The sequence below is a fragment of the Diadema antillarum genome, unplaced genomic scaffold, assembly GCF_040938485.1.
Source record: "Diadema antillarum isolate AM-2024a unplaced genomic scaffold, OU_Dant_1.0 scf00000029, whole genome shotgun sequence".
In the NCBI taxonomy this organism is placed as follows: Eukaryota; Metazoa; Echinodermata; class Echinoidea; order Diadematoida; family Diadematidae; genus Diadema; species Diadema antillarum.
The window spans coordinates 5,506,040-5,525,446 of NW_027270918.1; the positions used below are offsets into that span (position 1 = coordinate 5,506,040).

Genomic DNA, 19,407 nt, shown 5'->3' on the forward strand with positions numbered 1-19,407 from the left:
CCTATTTGAAATGTGTAGACATGTATGAGCATGTCATAGACTTTTATAATCACTAGTGTCTGCGAGTGTTGCCTAGATGCTGCGAGTAATTCTATATATACTTTTAGGAAGGGAATGATATGAGTTACATAAAAAGTTAAGCGAACGAAAATAAAATTATGGCAAGGTGATAATAAATTATGACAACAAAAATAGGATACGCATTCAAGATTGGAGTAAAATTCAGCTATAACACCAGTGATTAGAAAGGGAAAAAAGAACAGTCATTAGATTTTGCTTTTTTGCCTGTACACGTTGACGTACATCAGGGCCGGCGCTATATATGTGTAAAAAATGAAGGGGCCCAGTTTTATGAGAAAACAGGGCGGTCGATTTTGAGAATGGAAGGGGAATATTTTGGATGAAAGTTAATCGTGTCCAAAAGTCGACTGACAAGCCGAAAAAAACCCAAACAAACGGTGAGCGTAACATTTTCTGGCGCCACTTCCAGGAATTTATCGACTGACAAGCAATTAAAAAAGTTATCTAACAAGACCATATTAATTATGCAAAAAAGAGTTGGGGCGCCCCCTCCCCTCGTTCCGTCGGCCCTACATATAGCAATATCAACATTGCTACAAGTTATACAAAATCACTGAAGCTTAGTGCTAAGTGAGCAGATTTTGGGACAGACAATGCAGTTTGTTATCTAGATAAGATTACCAGTAATGTCCAGGCATAAAAGTATTTTGTAAAACTGATATTATGGAAATACTGTTAAATAAGAAATTTTGTCCCCCCCCCCCAAAAAAAAAAAAAATCAAATGAATGAATGTGCATTTTTGGTGCGCTCAAAATGATTGGACTCTCTAGAGGTAACGTAATTTTTGCTATCTTATTTTTTTTTTTTGGTCTGGAGATATGACATTAGCAGTTTGAATTAATGCCGAATTTCGATCTATTTATGTTTAAGAACAAACAAAAAATAAAAATAAATGATAATGTTGTAGAGAAACTCATTCTTTCTATTGAAATTCCCCCAAGCATTATTTGTTCAACATTCTTCTTGACGCGGGAAGATGCGAAGGCTAAATGCGGTATTTGTGTTGCATATTTATTTCCAGCCTCAGGTTGAATATATTTCATATTCATACACATACATATATACAATGAGTTTATGCCTAAACTCATTAGAAGAGCTGATGAAAAAGCGAAACAGCATGCAGTAAATGTGACTGAATTTATTACATATTGACCCTGTCCATTGTCTATCAGCAGATAAACTATCATAATACATCACTAAATTGCTAAGGCGCCATATTGAATGTGATTTTTTTTTTCATATTTGATTTCTTTTTCTCCACATATTAATCATCAAAATGAGTTCTGCCCATTTCCACAACCCTCTCTATCACCAATGCCTTTAAGGTATAAGAATACCTATCATACCAGATTTGATTGTGAATGTCATTTGGACGTGAGACGCACGATTTTCTGATTTAGGGTAAAAGTGGAAGAGTATTCTCCTAATGGATTTCTATAGTCATTCAGTCATTCAGGCCCGTAGTTTTGAAATTGTCAAGGAGAATGTAAGATGTTATCTTTTCTTTGCAAACTGGATCGAAGTCCACCATTTCTCCTTTTTATTCCTTTCTATTACCGTCGTTCGTTCAAACAGCACTGACGGAAGATCGAGTCATGCCACGAAAGAGCTTAATATCGATTGGTTCGATCAGTAAATTTTACTTGCATCCGCACTATTTCTGATTCTAAGATTCCATGAATAGGGGCATCCAAGAATGAGCAATGAACGCTTTTCTAGATTTGTAATGAAATAAAAATGTCTGTTAAGACAGAAAATTTTGTTTGATATTTGACAGCCAATCAGGTTCCTGCACTGCTGTCTATACTCGAAAAAAGAAACGATCCGATCGATTCATGTTCTGTTATGGAAAGAATCCTAAATGCTTTTGACTTTTACCCTTGGTTCGCCCATTAAATGTCAAGCAAATAACACAAAGTGCCATATGTAGTGATCAATTGCTCCCTCCTGAGGTCTCGGGGAAGTTTGTTTCTTGAAAGTTCGTTCATGAAGTACCCGTGAAGAAAAAAAGAAAGAATGCAAAGACGAAATCAACCGTAAGATGATTTCAATCATTTTATATGGACACGTGATATGCTGAGGTATAGATTATCAAAACATATTCATGAATACAAAATTCTTACAGTTTGAACTTGAAAACATACACGACATATCATATTTCTTAGCTGCATACAAATATTGATATAATTGTACACATATAAACACATACGTCACTTGCTCAGACTAATCAGATATTACCACAAGAAGTCGAGGAGGACTAGAACTTTTCCATGAAGCAAGACACGGGGAACCATTAAAAATATTACTCTGCAGTATGTCGACCATGGCATGGACTCCGTCTGTGACATTAGCCCCTGAGATCGAGTTTGAAAATGATACAGAAAACGAGATTGAAAGAGAGATTCCTGTAGCCCCGTCAAAGTTTGTTAACATCCATCGACTTTTTTGGCCGATGCTGTTCACAACATTAATCATTGCTGCAAACTGCCTGTCCCTTGCAGCATTTGGCATGGAAAAACGACTTCGCACCTACAACAACTACTTTATCATCAACCTGTCTATTCTCGATCTTCTCGTTGGTCTTAATCTCATCACCGGCGTTGTCCATACCTATTTTGGCTACTATCCTTTAAACCAAGTGTTTTGTAAGATCCTTGGTGGACTCGGTCAGGCGGTCACCAGTTCTTCTAATTTTGTTGTCGTGATCATCTGCGCCGACCGCCATCGTGCGACCTACGACCCAATCAACCACTATATGACTCGCAGCAAACGTAAAGCACTTTTCGTCAACTCCCTGGCATGGATCGCTGCTCTTGCTTTTTGGATGCCGTTTGTTACAGTTTGGGAGTTCATTGACAACTTCGATAACGGACATCATTGTTTACGTCGACACACCAACATTCCTGGGACTTATATTGTCAACATTTTTGTCCTGTTTTACTTGCCTTTAGTTTTGATTGTTGTTCTTTACCTTCGAATCTTCAGGAAGATACGAAAGACGATTGGAGGCAAGAATGTCAAGAACATGATGTCATCTCAAGGAAACAAAGATGCCGCCACAATTGGAAATAATCCAGTAACGGGTAGTATGAGAGAATTCTCGTCAATTACACCTCCAAATGACACCCACGTTGGATCTGTCAAGGACGACCATGTTGCAATGAACTTGTCTAAGATGCATGTACAAAACAAACCTCTGAAAGACTTTGTACAAACGGTAAGATATCCTACAATTATTTTCCCTTTTATTGGAAGCAATTTCCACAAAAAGCCCCCCAAAAGTGTTTCTCGGAATTGAAACGTACAGTCATTTATTATTGTTTATTTATCTATCTATCTTTTGGTGAAGAAATGACTCGTCTGCGTAGCTTTGAACCCATTTTATCAAGCATACTTCTGTGCAAGCAAGGCTTAAACTACTGTAAGGTGTGCCAAACTAGGTCGATATGTCAAGACGAATTTGCAATACTCGCATATCATTTGAAAAGAAATTTTGACAATGCCTACCATTTACTTTGTAGTGAAATGAATTGGTCGTAACTGGCCTACCTTCAGATTATTCTTTTTTTTTTCCGGGGGGGGGGGGGGGGCGTAGAAGTCTTCATAGTTCGACAAATTGCAAATATGACCTTCTTACATATTTGATAATCATTTTCATGAAATAATGATAAAAAACAATTGTATGTAATCACGTATAATTAAAAGTTCATAATACAGTATGTCCCCCAAAAAATTACAATCGGATTTTCGCATTGATAACTTCCAATATGATGAACTTGCCTAAATGCTACTTCAGGGTCTTAAAATATAACATCTTAGCTATAGTTTGCAGAAAACCCCATTCGATTTGGTTAAGTGATCACAGAGAAATGTGGTTCTGATTCTTCCGAGTTTAGTACTTGGATGCTCTTGGAACTGCATAATGAGTGAACACAATGGACAGAACTGATATGCTCAAAAAAAACCCCTCCTCATTTCTCTTTGACCACTGAATCAAATCGGATAGGGTATCCTGTATAAGATGACGATAATAAGTTATAGTTTTATACCTTGAAATTGCTGTTGGATTGATTCACTATTCTTTAAATTTATCATTGTGGAGGGTCCCGTTGTAATCTTTTGGAACATACTGTATTCCACCCCTAGCTATATCCACTTCTATGGGAAGAAACAAGATTCCCCGGTGATAGCGCCAGAACAATCCCATCCTCTTCTTTTCCAAACATGTAGGAGGAGCGTGAGTCGGCAGCCGAGACGAGAAAGGCACAACGTACGCTTCTCTTCATTGTCCTGTCTTTCGTGATTTCGTGGCTACCATACAGCATCATCCAACTCATCTACGCCATTGAACCGGTCCTCATCGTGCCCGGCCTACCCCGTTCAGTATATATTTTCGTCAGCTGGTTGGCGTTTGGCAACAGCCTTCTGAACCCCATTTCCTACGCGATCACCCAACCACTTCTAAGGGCTACACTCAGAAATATGATAAGCTGCCGTGGTAGATAGATCATAGAAATTGATATAACAAAATAAAATTGAGAGCCATAACCCATTATCACTTGTACAAAATCTCGATCCTGTTGTGCACGAATGCACCAATGTTAGACAATATGAGAGGTTTCAATTGTGTTCATCTTCTATTTGTTGCTTTGATCCTTATTTCTATATCTCATTAATTCATTGATTGCTTAATTGATTTAGATCATGTTTTTGAACTATCCCTTTGCCCTAGTTGAAATGGTTAGACATGTACGAGCATGTCACAGACTTTTATAATCGCTACTTTCTGCAAGTGTTTCCTGGATGCTGCACAGTATTTCTATAGTGACTTTCGTTTTAAAGGGGATGGCTAGTAACCGATCAGTGGGAATCAGTGGGAATGCTGAGGGATGATTGTTCCAATTCTTGTGGGATTCATTTAAGAGTACATTATATATCTACTGTTGTGTGAAAATTATTTGCTTCAGAACAGTCTCACATTCAAGTAATGTGCAGATTAATGCCCCGTCACTGACCAGGCACGCTAACCTGGAAACATTAAACTGCACATTACTTGAATACGAGACCATTCTGAAGCAAATAATTTTCACACAACAATAGATATATAATGTACTCTTAAATGAATCCCACAAGGATTCGAACAATCATCCTCCAGCATTCCCACTGATTCCCACTGATCAGTTACTAGCCATCCCCTTTAAAGCAAAGCAATGATATGAGTTTTATGAAAAGTTAAGCGAACGAAAATATGGTAACTGATAATATGATGAAAAAATAGGATACACATTCAAGACTGAAGTAAAATCTAAATATATATAGTGACAGCAGCGATTAGAAAACCAAAATCCCCACAGTCATTAGATTTTGCGTTATTGACTGTGCACATTGACGTACATATCAGGGCAGGCGCTATATTCGTTTTCACTAGTAACGGGGCACATTTTAATTTTTTTTTTCGAACGGGAACATCGATTTTGAGAATGGAAGGAGGATAATTTGAAAAAAAAACAATGGCTGACAAGCCCCCAAAATGGCAGTGAGCTTAACATTTTCTGGTGGCACTTCCGGGAATTTAAACTGACAAGCAGTTAAAAAAAGTTTCCACCAATGCCATGTTTATTATGCTAAAAACAATGGGGCACCCCCTTCCCTCGTTTCATCGGCCCTGCATAAAGGAACATGCTAAAAATTATGCAAAATTAGTCAAGCTTGCTGCTAAGAGGGCAGACTTCGGGACAGACAATTAAGTTTCTGATGTTTATCTACCTAAGATTTCCAGTAATGTCCAGGCGCTAAGTATTTTGTAAAAATGATATTATGGAAATACTGTTGAATAAGAAATTATATCGTCCCCCCCCCCAAAAAAAAAAAAAATGTGTGTTTTTGGTGCGCTTAAAAAATGACATTCTAGATGTGATGAAGGTTTTGCTATTTTGATCTTTTTTTGTCTTGAGATATTGAAACATTAATAGTTTGAATTGAAGTCGAATTTAGATCTACTTTAAGGGGATGGCTAGTAACTGATTAGTGGGAATCAGTGGGAATGCTGGGGAATTATTGCATCAATCCTTGTGGGATTCCTTTATGAGTACATTATATATATATATATATATATATATATATATATACATATATATATATATATATATATATATATATATATATATATGTATAGATATTGTTGTGTGAAAATCATTTGCTTCAGAATGGTCTCATATTCAAGTAATGTGCTGTTCAATGTTTCCAGGTTAGCATGCCTGTACAGTGTCGGGGCAATTGTTAACAGCCCGTTGACGATCGCCCCGTCACTGTACAGGCATGCTTACATGGAAACATTAAACTGCATATTATTTGAATATGAGACCATTCTGAGGCAAATAATTTTCACACAACAATAGATATATAATGTACTCTTTAATGAATCCCACAAGGATTGGGACAATCATCCCCCAGCATTCCCACTGATCCCCACTGATCAGTTACTAGCCATCCCCTTTAAGTTTAAGAACAAATAAAAACATATAAAGTAATAGATCAATGTTTTAGAAGAACTCATATTTGAATGTCGGACAAAATTACCATTATATTGTTTCTATTGAAATTTCCCCCAGCATTATTTATTCAAGATTTCTTCCTGACGCGGAAAGAAGTGTATTAGTGGTATTAGTGGTATTAGTGGTATAGAAGGTATTAGTGCTGAACATTTATTTCCAGCCTCAGGCTGAATATATTTCACATTCATACACATACAAATATACGATGATGTCACGAGTGGAGTGACAGACGCTCTCCTCCACTGAGGTCAATTTGCATGGAATTTGCAAATGAGCACTTAAGCATGTAAATTGATTCAAACTGTTTAACATTTTCAATAGAAGAAATTCCAGATCGCTCTCGGTAGAGCCAAGGTAGTGCTATGTGTGGTAAGGAGCGGCAGTATGACATCAGGCCTTGAAGGGGACACGAAGTTGCGGTGCTGTCTCCGTGACACATTGTATTATGAGAATGGCCACTGGGTAACGGTGACAGGGGCCGCCACCCCAGTCAGTAAAGATACCCACAGATAGTGGTAAGTGCATTGTTTCTGTAATTTTCATATTTCCAATTGTAATATTCCGTTGGCTGATATAATGATGTCTGAAGTGAGAGGGAATTATGATGAATAGTTCGGTTAACTATTAAAGTGTTATATGAATGGTTATTATTTGTGATTGCATGAGCCTGAATATATTTGTATAAAGAGGGAATTTGAACGTCAGTCAGGATGTGAATGTAATATGAATGTGCTTCAGTGCTCTGGCTTTAAGTAATCTGATCATTTTAATATTCGAAGGGTTTCCGGGTTTCCCGAAGGGTTAAGGACCACTGCAAGAGGCAGGTACGGGAAGGCGTCACTGACTGTCGACCAGCTCCGAGGCAGTAAAGGGAGCCTAGACTGTCGACTCACGCCGCTGAACATAATTCCTGGGTGCTGAGGAGACATCGCGAAGGCATCCGTCGGGAGAACGACCACGCGAACGGCAATCGCGACGAGTTGCTACGACGGACCGAGCGACCGTCTATACCAGCACCAGCGTAACGGGGCCCCGTCATCGACCTACATCGTCATCGTCATACATCGTCATTGTATACGTCATCATCACGCAGTATACGCTGTTCATCTGTCGACTGCCATGATCGAGGTGAAATAATCCCAATTTAAGATAAACGTTGTAAATTCTCAAGAGCCAGAAAGCCACTGAGCAGGGTGAAATTTGTTCGTTTTTTCCTTTTTATAATTTGCTGTAAAACCAAAATTCACAGTTATAGAAAATTAAAATATTTGAGTTAACTGAATGCACATTGTTTCCTCCGTTTCGTCTTGTATGATTTGCCGCCTGACAACAGTTCTCAGAGGTTATAAAAGTTTCTTTGTTCCGTTCTATTTTCATTATAAAGGATGGAAATCGGCCAAATTCTGTGACAGATGAGTTTATGTGTAAACTCATTAGAAAAGCTAATGAAAAAGATAAATGGAAAATGAAACAACATACAGTAAATGTAACTGAATTCATTCTATATTGACCATCCACTCTCCATGAGGAGATAAACAATCATATATATATATACATATATATATATATATATATATATATATATATATCGCTAAATTGGTAAATGTTGTGCCATATTGAATGTGATTTTTCTAATGTTTAATTCCTTTTTCTCCACATATTATGACGAATTCTGATAAATGGAAAATGAAACAACATACAGTAAATGTAACTGAATTCGTTCTATATTGACCATCCACTCTCCATGAGGAGATAAACAATCATATAATATGTATACATATATCGCTAAAATGATAAATGTTGTGCCATATTGAATGCGATTTTTCTCATGTTTAATTCCTTTTTCTCCACATATTATGACGAATTCTGCCCATTTTCCACAACCCTCTCTATCACCATGCCTTTTAGGCATAAGAATACCTATCATGCCAGATTTGATTGCGAATGTCATTTGGACGTGAGATGCGCGGTTCTCTAATTTGAGGTAAGAGTGAAAGAGTATTCTCCTAATGGATTTCTATAGTCAATCAGTCATTCAGGCTCGCAGTTTTGAAATTGTCCCGGAGAATGTAAAATGTTATCTTTTGCTTGCAAACTGGATCGAAGTCCATCATTTCTCCTTTATATTCCTTTCTATTACCGACGTTCGTTCAAACAGCACTGACAGAAGATCGAGTCATTCCGCGAAAGAGCTAAGTATCGATTAGTCCGTTCAGTAAATTTTGTTTGCATCCGCACCATTTCTGATTCTAAGCTTTCTGAACAGGAGCATTCAAGAGTAAGTAATGAACACTATTCGAAATTTGTAGTGAAATAAATTCTTATGTTAAGATATTTGACAGCTGATTAGGTTCTTGCACTGCTGTTTTACTCAAAAAAGAAAAGATCCTATCGGTTTATGTTCTATTGTGCAAAAAATCCTAAATGCATTTGACTTTTACTCTTGATTAACCAATGAAATGTCAAACGAATAACACAATGTCGCATATGCAGTGATCGATGCTCTCTCCCGAGTGCTGAGGGGAGTTTGTTTCTTGAAACTTAGTTCCTAAAGAAATTAAGAAAAAAAGAAAGAAAGAAAGACAAGATCAACCGTAAGATGATTTCAGTAATTTTATATGGAAGACGTGATGCCAAGGCTTATAGATACTCCTTGTATATACATAAAAAACAAAATTCTTACAGGTTGAACTTCCATACATACACAACAATAATTTTGACCAGCATATACGTACATGTAGATGATTACATACATATATAAATATACGTCACATTCTCAGATTAATCAAACATTATCACAAAAAGTCGATGAGGACTGGTTCTTTTCTATGAGGCAAGACACCGGGAACCATTAAGGACATTAAACTGCAATATGTCGACCATGGCATGGACACCGTCTCTGACGTTAGCCCCTGAGATCGAGTTTGAAAATGATACAGAAAACGAGATCCAAAGAGAGGTTCCTGTAGTCCATTCAAAGTTTGTTAACATCCATCGACTTTTCTGGCCGATGTTGTTCACAACACTAATCATTGCCGCTAACTGCCTGTCCCTCGCAGCATTTGGCGTAGAGAAACGACTTCGCACCTACAACAACTACTTTATCATCAACCTCTCAATTCTCGATCTCCTCGTTGGTCTAAATCTCATCACCAGCGTTGTCCATACCTACTTTGGCTACTATCCTTTGAATCAAGTCTTTTGTAAGATCCTTGGTGGACTCGGTCAGGCGGTCTGCAGTGCCTCTAATTTTGTCGTCGTGATCATTTGCGCCGACCGTCATCGTGCGACTTACGACCCAATCAACCACTATATGACTCGCAGTAAACATAAGGCAATTTTCGTCAACTCCCTGGCGTGGATAGCTGCTCTTGCTTTTTGGATGCCGTTTGTTACAGTTTGGGAGTTCATTAACGACTTCGATAACGGACATCATTATTTACGTCGATTTACCAACATTCCTGGGGCTTATATCGTCAACATTATTGTCCTGTTTTACTTGCCTTTAGTTTTGATTGTTGTCCTTTATCTTCGAATCTTCAGGAAGATACGAAAGACGGTTGGAGGCAAAAATTTGAAGAACACGATGTCATCTCAAGGAAACAAAAATGCCGGCGTAGTTGGAAATAATCCAGTAACGGGTGATATGAAAGAACTCTCGACTTCGTCAATTACAGCTCCACATGACATCCATGTTGCAATGAGCTTTTCTAAGAGGCATGGACACAACAAACATGTGAAGGATTTTGAAAATACGGTAAGATATCCTACAGTTATTTTCGTTTTATTGGAATCAATCCCCATAAAAATACTCCCCAAAAAGGGTTTGTATAATTTGAAACGTAAGGTCATTAAAGCCTATTAGTTCATTAATATCAGTCTTTTTCTCTTTGGTGAAGACTGGACTCGTCTGCTTTTCCGTTTAGCAGTATATCAAATTCATGTCTCTGCATAATCATGGTTTAAAATACCACAAGTTGTGTCATAATAGGACTATATGTCAAAGCGAAATCGCAATACCCTCACAGATAGTGGAAAAAAATCTTTACAATCCCTTATATTTACTTTTAAGTGATCCAATGAATTGCTAGTAACTGGCACACGTTCATTCCAGAGCAACCTTCTTTTTTTTTTGGGGGGGGGGGAGGGTGGGGTTAGAATTCTTCATACCTCGACAAATGGCAAAAACGTCCTTCTTACACATTTCATTATCATTTTGATAAAAAAAAGGAATCAAGGGCATGTAAACACGTGAAATGAAGATTCCATAATACTAGTATTCTACACCTTGCTATAGAGATTCCTTTGGAAAGAGACAAATGTCCTCAGGGATAGCGTCAGATAAATCCTATGCTTTTCTTTTCAAACATGTAGGAGAAGCGTGAGTCGGCAGCCGAGACGAAAAAGGCACAACGTACCCTTCTCTTCATTGTCCTGTCTTTCGTGATTTCGTGGTTACCTCACAGCATCATCCAACTCATCTACGCCATTGAACCTGGCCTAATCGTGTCCGGCCTGTCCCGTTCAGCATATCTGTTCCTCAGCTGGTTGGCGTTCGGCAACAGTCTTCTGAACCCCATCTCCTACGCGATCACCCAGCCACTTCTAAGGGCTACAATCAGAAATATGATGAGTCACCGTGGAAGAGATAGGCTCCAGTGAACAGTCTCTCCTTAATGAAGCTTTTCCTCCCTCATGACCTAAGAATTAAATGCCATTTAATGGAAAAATATTGAATGGTTCAATCACAAATTTTGAAAGAGACGATCACCCTCTTTTTTCAAACTGAGCTAATTAGCAAGATTAATAGTCCAGCGTGTCTTCCTTGTGGCAATGCTCTTTATGTTGCATGTATACTGTTTACGAATCGGGGGTCGATAACGGTAGAAATTTTTTCGGTCAACAGACATTGGTTTTTTTTTCAATCTTTTATTAACTGTTAAAGTTTAAAGCAATAATAGTTTGTCTTATCCTAAGGCAATGGAACACACTTTATGATATAAACATGCAAAATCGAACAATCGAGCGATCAGAAAATTCGCTGATAATGATGATAAGTTGCAATAGAAAATTTCAGGGTACTATGACAAGTTGTATTTTAGGAGTATACCTAAACTAATTTGCTGAAAGGACTTTTCAAGTTGTCTGATGTATTATTTTCATTATTTGCCATAGCCACGTACTGATCTGTCATTTCCCTTTTTAAAATATTTGAATAATCTACCCAAAAGCATGCTATAAGTAAATTTCTGTACGTTTGCTCATGAATATAGTCATCGAAATCAAAGACAAAATCAAAGAACAGCGAACTCTTTGCATGGCCTTTGTCATTATTTCCTTTTTTGTGACATTTGTTTTCAACGTAAAGGGGATGGCTAGTAACTGATCAGTGGGAATCAGTGAGAATGCTGGGGGATGATTGTTCCAATCCTTGTGGGATTCATTTAAGAGTATATTATATATCTGTTGTTGTGTGAAAATTATTTGCTTCAGAATGGTCTCATATTCAAGTAATGTGCAGTTTAAGGCCCGTCACTGTACAGACATGCTAACCTGGAAATATTCCCACTGATCACTTACTAGCCATCTCCTTTCAATGCATAAATGCTTGCAAGTAGGCCCAGACATGAATTTCGCAATTACATCTTGCGACTTTACCACAATATGCACGCAGTTTTTGATCGTTGTGTAGTTAGAAAGAAGTGTTTTAGGGATATGTAGACATCAAACTTTATCTTTACCACATGTTGCTTACTTCGTAATGTGGGTCATTTGTAAAATGTCAACAGCACAGCATGATCACGTCGTTTTGGCGTCAAGTGTGTGGCTTATATACCCTATAAAGAACATATGTTTTCTCACAAATATGACATCAAAGGAATCACAAGTCGATATTTGGCGCAGAATTCCTGAGATAGTATTTTGATATTAGTATCAAGTCCCACATAATATAGTACTAAAGCAGGTCTTCATTATGAAGGGATGCATTATTTGTCACAAAAACAGAACAAACGTATTTCTTCGGCATTTATTTTCTTATTATTATTTTTTTACTTTTTTTTGTAATTCGTTAACAAATATGTTCCTTCTTTGTGTAATACCATGGACAACTGATTTGGTGTCACTCAATAAGAATAGACCAAAGTTATGTACGAAACGCTTCCCTAGACGAGGGCTTTAACAAATGTAAATCAATGAGCTTGGTGGCTAGATCTGCTTTGCCGCTGTTAGCTCTTAGATAGCGGAATCGGTTGACCTGAATCTATTTACAGACTCGGCGTTGTTACCCGTTTTCTTCAAATACATTGCGTTGATGTTTCTTTGGACAGAGGGTTCGCAGTATTCGTTCGCTAGATTTTTGGAATAAATGCCCATTCTGCATTCTTAGAATCTGTATCATGGACTGTTCGTGCACTTCTTTCACTCCTCGACTTGAGGATAAATGTCAAGGGAAGCAGCATTGTGTTGTACTTCAGAGTATCTTCAAATATTTTACTTTCACATTGAATGCAGAAATCCTTACGCCGCTTTCTCTACTCTATGTGGAATATAACGTAAAGTAAAATCTTAAAGAGAAACATAAGATTGAAAACGTTTCTGAAACGCGATCGTGATGATCGTCATCGAAAATTTTTGCTTCACAGTAGTCGTAAGTATTAGGCAATTACAAATTACACCATTCTATTCTGCAGCATATATAAAGAAGCTGAAGAGATGGTCTACTAAAATTCGGGAAGTAGAGCTTTTCTGGAATATAAGTTTTCTCCAATGTGACCGCTCGTTGATATTGTAGGTACATTTGGTTCGTGAAGACCTGATCATCACCAGATATGATGGCACTCACAACGTATTCCAATACCATTTTTTCGGTGGATGCCAACCTCGTGAATGTTACCGGGGCACAAGTGGCCCCTTCAACCAACACCAAAATTCATACACTTATTTTGCCCTCCGTGTTCACAGGTTCGATAATTGCCGCAAACGTTTTAACGCTAGTAGCATTTTCTGTCGAAAAACGACTTCGAACCTACAACAACTACTTCATCATCAACCTGTCCATTCTCGATTTCCTTGTTGGTTTGCATCTAATCGGCAGCGTTGTTCATACCTACATTGGTTACTATCCTCTCAACCAGTCGTTTTGTAAAATACTGAGCGGAATCGGGCAAGCGGTAACCAATGCCTCCAATTTCGTGGTCGTAATCATCTGTGTAGACCGACATCGTGCAACCTACGATCCGATCAACCACTTCATGTCTCGCCGCAAACGCAAAGCTATCTTTTTCAATTCTCTGGCCTGGTTGGTGGCATTCAGTTTCCGGATGACATATGTGACGGCATGGGAGTTCATTGTCGATTTCGAGAACGGACGGGCTTGTCTTCGTCGATACACAAGATTACCAGGAGCATCGATCGTCGACACGATTTTCATGTTTTACATGCCCTTTGCAGTCATTTCCGTGCTATATCTTCGTATCCTGAGAAAAATAAGACAAACTCGAAACAGGAAGAACGTCCCAAGAAAATTTGTTTCTAACGCTGATGGGAGCAAGAAACATGTAACAATGACAAATGTCACGAAAGTAAACGCATCATCGACTTCGAGTTCCTCCGACACCAATGTTTCGACTCAGTTTGTGGCAGGCAAGAGCATTCAGAGAAGTTCACTCAAGAAGGTGAGAAGCGTGGAGGAGGAGAAGCTGACAAGTTGTAAGACATCAAATGTATTTCTCTGACAACAAAACCAGAAGAAATGTAGATATGGGGATACAGTTTTATGCTAAGAAAAAAAAAGACCCCACAGTATTATGAAAGGACTTTCCTGCTGTCTGATTTAAGTTTGAAAGTGGTTAGGTATCTATATGAACTTTGAAAGAAAGATATTTTTCAGAGGGGTGAAGGTTCAGGTGTGAGTTTCTTCACTTTGTCTCCCTCTACAAATTAAATTTGTTAAGGTCCAAGTGCTGATCTGTAAATTAAGAAATTAACAAATCAACAATGTCGGAAAAAAAGGAACCTTGTTTTCTGTTACGTGCCTGACAGCACAGAAAACTCGGAACTATTTATACAGAAATGTGTATCGTCATACTCGTAGATATCCATATATCATAAAAATATAAAGTGCCTGTACAGTGCGTATAAAAAAAGGTAATCCAACTTTGGAGGACTACCATTTCTTAATTGTCAGCTACGGAGAGCTCAATGTTAGTTGTGAGGAAAGAAGAACTCTTCTTCTTTCCATTGGTGCCTAATTATGTTGACAAATATCACGCATGACTGAGCACATGAACTTTAAAGACAACAATGACAAACTACCCTTTTTCCAAGTTTGAGTGTCACATGAAGGAGCAATGCATGTCTCACTGAATGGATAAAATCTGTCAATGAAAGTGCCTAATTCTAATTTTCATCGATATTGAAAAAAGAGAGCTAGTTTGTGGTGTTCCTGTGTTATTGCTCTAGTTTTGTTCATCTTTCCACGTGAACAAGGTAAATCATGAGGCAGCATCCGAGACGAGGAAGGCAACACGTACTCTGCTCTTCATTGTCCTGTCTTTCGTGATTTCGTGGTTACCATACAACATCATCCAACTCATCTACGCCATCGAACCTAGCCTAATCTGGCCTGGCCTACCCCGCTCAGCAAGACTATTCTTCAGTCTGTTGCCGTTCGGCAACAGCCTTCTGAACCCCATCTCCTACGCGATCACCCAACCACTTCTAAGGGCTACACTCAGAAACATGCTGTGCTGCTGCTGTAAGAGAGACCCCTCTCTCACCGTAACAGTCTGATGCTAATAGCATGATTAACCAAAATCCAATGGTCCTATCATGCCCCAATGACCCTCCTCTTACACCCCCTTCCCTCTTCTTCCTCAGACCTGTAACTAGAGTTACACAGGGAAGGTGTTTAAAATAGGAAATAGTGGACTTTTCTACGGGAGCGAAGCGACCGAACGTAGCAGGGTCTTGCACGAATTTGTTCAATCTGGGGTAGACGTGTGTAGCGGGAGAGCGCAGCAATTGAATGGAACTGAAAACTGCACTGTACTGGACATGGGGAGGAGTGAATTGTTTTGTGAAAAAAAAACTTTGATTAAAAAGACGACACTTTGGTTATGTCTTTACATTGCAAAATAAAATTAATAAAACAAGTTTGTTTGTTTCTTATTACAGCATGATGCTTTCATTTTCTGATAAATCTATTTGAAAATGTAATATCCAACCGTGGCGACCGAGTAGGGGGAAGATGAGGAATCTGCATTTTTGGAATTGAAATTCAACAATCTAGTGCACACATTCTGTGAAACACCTAGACAATTTTTAATACAAAAAAGGATGACAATATATTGGTTATTGTTCACATTTGCGAAAACAAAATAAAAACAAACGAATTTTTCAATTATCTTATTCAGGGCCCTACTAATAAGTTGTTTTAAAATGTAATATCTGCGTCAGAGCAGGGGGGGGGGTCCCTCCACCTCCCCCGCAACACACATATAAACGCGAGGGTTTTTTCTCTTTTACAATTTAAGTTCGACGATATGCGCACTTTAGGTGGAATATTCCATTTTTTGAAAATTTTCAGGCATGTGTATGTGTATGTGCATGTGTATGTGTATGTGTATGTGTACGTGTATACATGTGAAAGCGTATACTTCATGTAACCATCCGATTCGATTGAATGAAAACTGTATACTTTCAATGATTAGCTTGTACGGTACATGTATCGTTGTATTGTGTTATAAAGTCATATATAATTAATGTATTGTAGTAATGTTACGTAAGTGAGGGGACTGCAATCTACAAGTTCGCTTTTTAGCAGCTCCTCAATTTTCATTTCCATGAAGTTCTTTTAAGAGCCAATATGTATTATCATGTTCCAATATATGAAATCATGTCCAAGTGTATTACCTATGTTTGATTGGAAATGAAAAAAAAAAACATGCATGTGAACATGCATGCGTGTGAAATGAATGAAAATGATATGTAATGATATACATCGATCATTCATTAAAATTGCAAAAAAGGGACAAACAAAGCGATAATATTCTTTCATTGCTGCCTGATGTGAAAAAAACAAAAGAATCGATTTTCTTCATTCATTAGAGAAGAAAATGACAAACAACAAACAAACACATACCAGATAAAGAATACAATTGCTGCCAAAAAAAAAAATAGACAGCAATTATAGAAAACTTTCAGAGTATCATGACAAGTTGTATTTACAGGGAGTATACCTGAACTTATAGGCCGAAAAAGATTTTTCAAGTTTTGTGATATATTCTTTTCATTATTTTTCAGAGCCATGCACGTACTGATCGATCAATTTCTTTTTGAGTATTTGAATAATCTGCCGTAAAGCATGCCACGCTGTATTACAAGTGAATTTCTCTTCGTTAGCTCTTGAATGTTGTCTTTGAAATGTATAGAAGCAAAATCAAATGTCATCGAACTCTTTGCAATACGCATTTGCGTTTGTTTGTTTTTTTTTTTTGGTCAAAATTGCCTTTGTCTTGTACCAATTGCTTTCAAATGCCTACTTGCAAGCATAAAGTAGGCCCAGACAAATTTTGCAATGACATCTTGCGACTTTACCATAATGTGCACGCAGTCTTTGATTGTTGTGTAATTAGAATGAAGGGTTTTAGAGATACTAAGCCATCAAATGATATCTTTCATTGTCTTTACCGTTACAGCTCGTTATTCCGAAGGTTTTCTAGTCCGAATGTTTGTTATTCCGAAGGTTCGTTAATCCGGAAATGAAACAAAGCTCTCTATTCCGAAGGTTCGTTACGGACCCTATATCATTTCGGATCAACGACATTTCTTATTGTAACATCATATGGGCAAATTCGATTTATGGCAATGATACCATATTCAAATTGCAAAAGAAAGCTATTCGTATATGTGCAAATGCTGGTTATTATGATCACACAGATGCCCCTTTTTTCTCTTTTAAGATTTTAAAGGTAAACGATATTCATATTTTACAAAACGCACTTTTCATGTCCGTTTCAATACTAATTCATTACCGTGTTCATTCGAATTATGTTCCATCCAAATGCAGAAATTCATTGGTATCCAACAAGGCAAGCAACAGACGTGCACTTATGTAACCCCAAAACACTCTTAGTCCATAAATCCATTAGACATACTGGCCCAGATATTTGGAATAAATTACAGTACCTCCTGAATTACGTAACGTCAAGTCCATATATTCATTCAAAAAAGCAATTAAGAACATGTTGATCACACAGTACCAGCACGATCAGTGATGTACTTTGGCGTTGCAGAAACCCTACCCTTTTCATAAGTGATCATTCTTTATCCCTGGCTATTGTAGTTTGTTCTTGAGACTCGGCACATACGGGACACTCCTCCCACATACGTCTTTGTCTCTAATGTCTATTATTCTTGTTATGTCGGGCAAGTTATACTCTTCTATACGCCCTAGTAGGGCGCTGAACTGTGTATACTTCGTAGTTGTTCTTACTTCTCTTCTATTAATTCAATGTAACCTTTATTCGAAAATAGCAACACTGTTTCATGTCTATTTGTGCGTGAAATGTGAATTCATTACCGTAATCTATAATCATGTACATGTGTATGTATTTATTGTGAGTTTGATCTGGCAGGCCTGGTATCGGAAGGTTTCTATCACCCTCTCTTTCTTGCTCTTTCTGTCTCTCCTATTATTCCTCTTATCCACGAGCATCATGCTGAATCCCCCTTTCTCTAACGTAACGTATTGTATCATCGGTTGCCAAAGGGTCAAGCTTATAGCTTATTATTGGCGGCCGTTCTGTATGGTATTTCATAATACATGTATTGTAATTTTGTCACAAATGTATTTGTAATCACAATTGTTGAAACTAGCTATAAACGAGTCTCATATTTGTATATCATTATGTTTGATTATGTTGAAAAGGTGTATATGATGCCATACGGAGAATGAATAAATCAAATCAAATCAAATCAAATCTTAATAACCTTCGGAATAACGAACCCTATTTCACTTTCGGATTAACGAACCTTCGGAATAACGAACCCTATTTCATTTTAGGATAAACGAGCCTTCGGAATAGCGAACCCTATTTCACTTTCGAATTAACGAACCTTCGGAATAACGCCACGAATGTTCGGATTAACGAACCCTTTTTCATTCTCGGATTAACGAACCTCTAAGTATAGGGAATTTACGTGTTTCGGATTAACAAACCTTCGCAATAACGAACCTTCGGAATAACGAACAGCACCCGTCTTGACCACATTTTGCTTACTTCTAAATGTGTGCCGTTTGCAAAATGTCCACAACACATCATGATAATGTCGCTTGGGCTTCAAGTACGTTTGGCTTATATATCCAATAATTAAGGGACATCTGTTTTTCTCATAAATATGACTTTGAAGACATCAAAGTAATCACACGTCGATATTCCTGAGATACTGTCTTAATATTAGTATCAACTCCCATATGATAATTTTGAGTACTAAATGGTGTCTTCTTTATGAAGGAATGCGGTTACTGAAATATTAGTTCATCAAACACAGTACCAAATCATTATTTCTTCGGCAGCTATTTTATATTATATCTTTCTTTCTTTTTTATTTCTTTGTCATTCGTCAACAAATATGCTCCTTCTTTGTGGAATACCATGGACAATTTATTTGGTGTCACTTAATGAGAATAGACCAAAGTTATGTACAAAACGCATCTCCAGACGAGGGCTTGAACAACTATAAATCAGCAAGCTTGGTGGCTACGGC

At 37.7% G+C, this 19,407-nt stretch overlaps 2 protein-coding genes across 2 annotated transcripts; both read left to right on the forward strand.

Moving 5' to 3' along the window:
- The first annotated feature begins 2,405 nt into the window (after positions 1-2,405).
- On the forward strand, positions 2,406-4,588 carry LOC139739912 (5-hydroxytryptamine receptor 1A-like). The gene is made up of 2 exons (XM_071650516.1): positions 2,406-3,299; positions 4,313-4,588. The coding sequence occupies exons 1-2, from the start codon at positions 2,406-2,408 to the stop codon at positions 4,586-4,588; spliced, it is 1,170 nt and encodes a 389-aa protein (XP_071506617.1).
- Positions 4,589-14,201: 9,613 nt separating this feature from the next.
- LOC139739922 (muscarinic acetylcholine receptor M4-like) lies at positions 14,202-15,429 on the forward strand. Its single transcript, XM_071650525.1, has 2 exons — positions 14,202-14,312; positions 15,127-15,429. The coding sequence occupies exons 1-2, from the start codon at positions 14,202-14,204 to the stop codon at positions 15,427-15,429; spliced, it is 414 nt and encodes a 137-aa protein (XP_071506626.1).
- The last annotated feature ends 3,978 nt before the right edge of the window (positions 15,430-19,407 follow it).

Excerpts from the sequence above, each read along its gene's own strand:
- LOC139739922 (XM_071650525.1), top strand. The coding sequence starts at position 14,202 with ATGACAAATGTCACGAAAGTAAACGCATCATCGACTTCGAGTTCCTCC. Across the intron at positions 14,313-15,126 it reads AGAGAAGTTCACTCAAGAAG|GTAAATCATGAGGCAGCATC; the intron begins GTGAGAAGCGTG and ends CACGTGAACAAG.
- LOC139739912 (XM_071650516.1), top strand. The coding sequence starts at position 2,406 with ATGGCATGGACTCCGTCTGTGACATTAGCCCCTGAGATCGAGTTTGAA. Across the intron at positions 3,300-4,312 it reads TGAAAGACTTTGTACAAACG|GAGGAGCGTGAGTCGGCAGC; the intron begins GTAAGATATCCT and ends CCAAACATGTAG.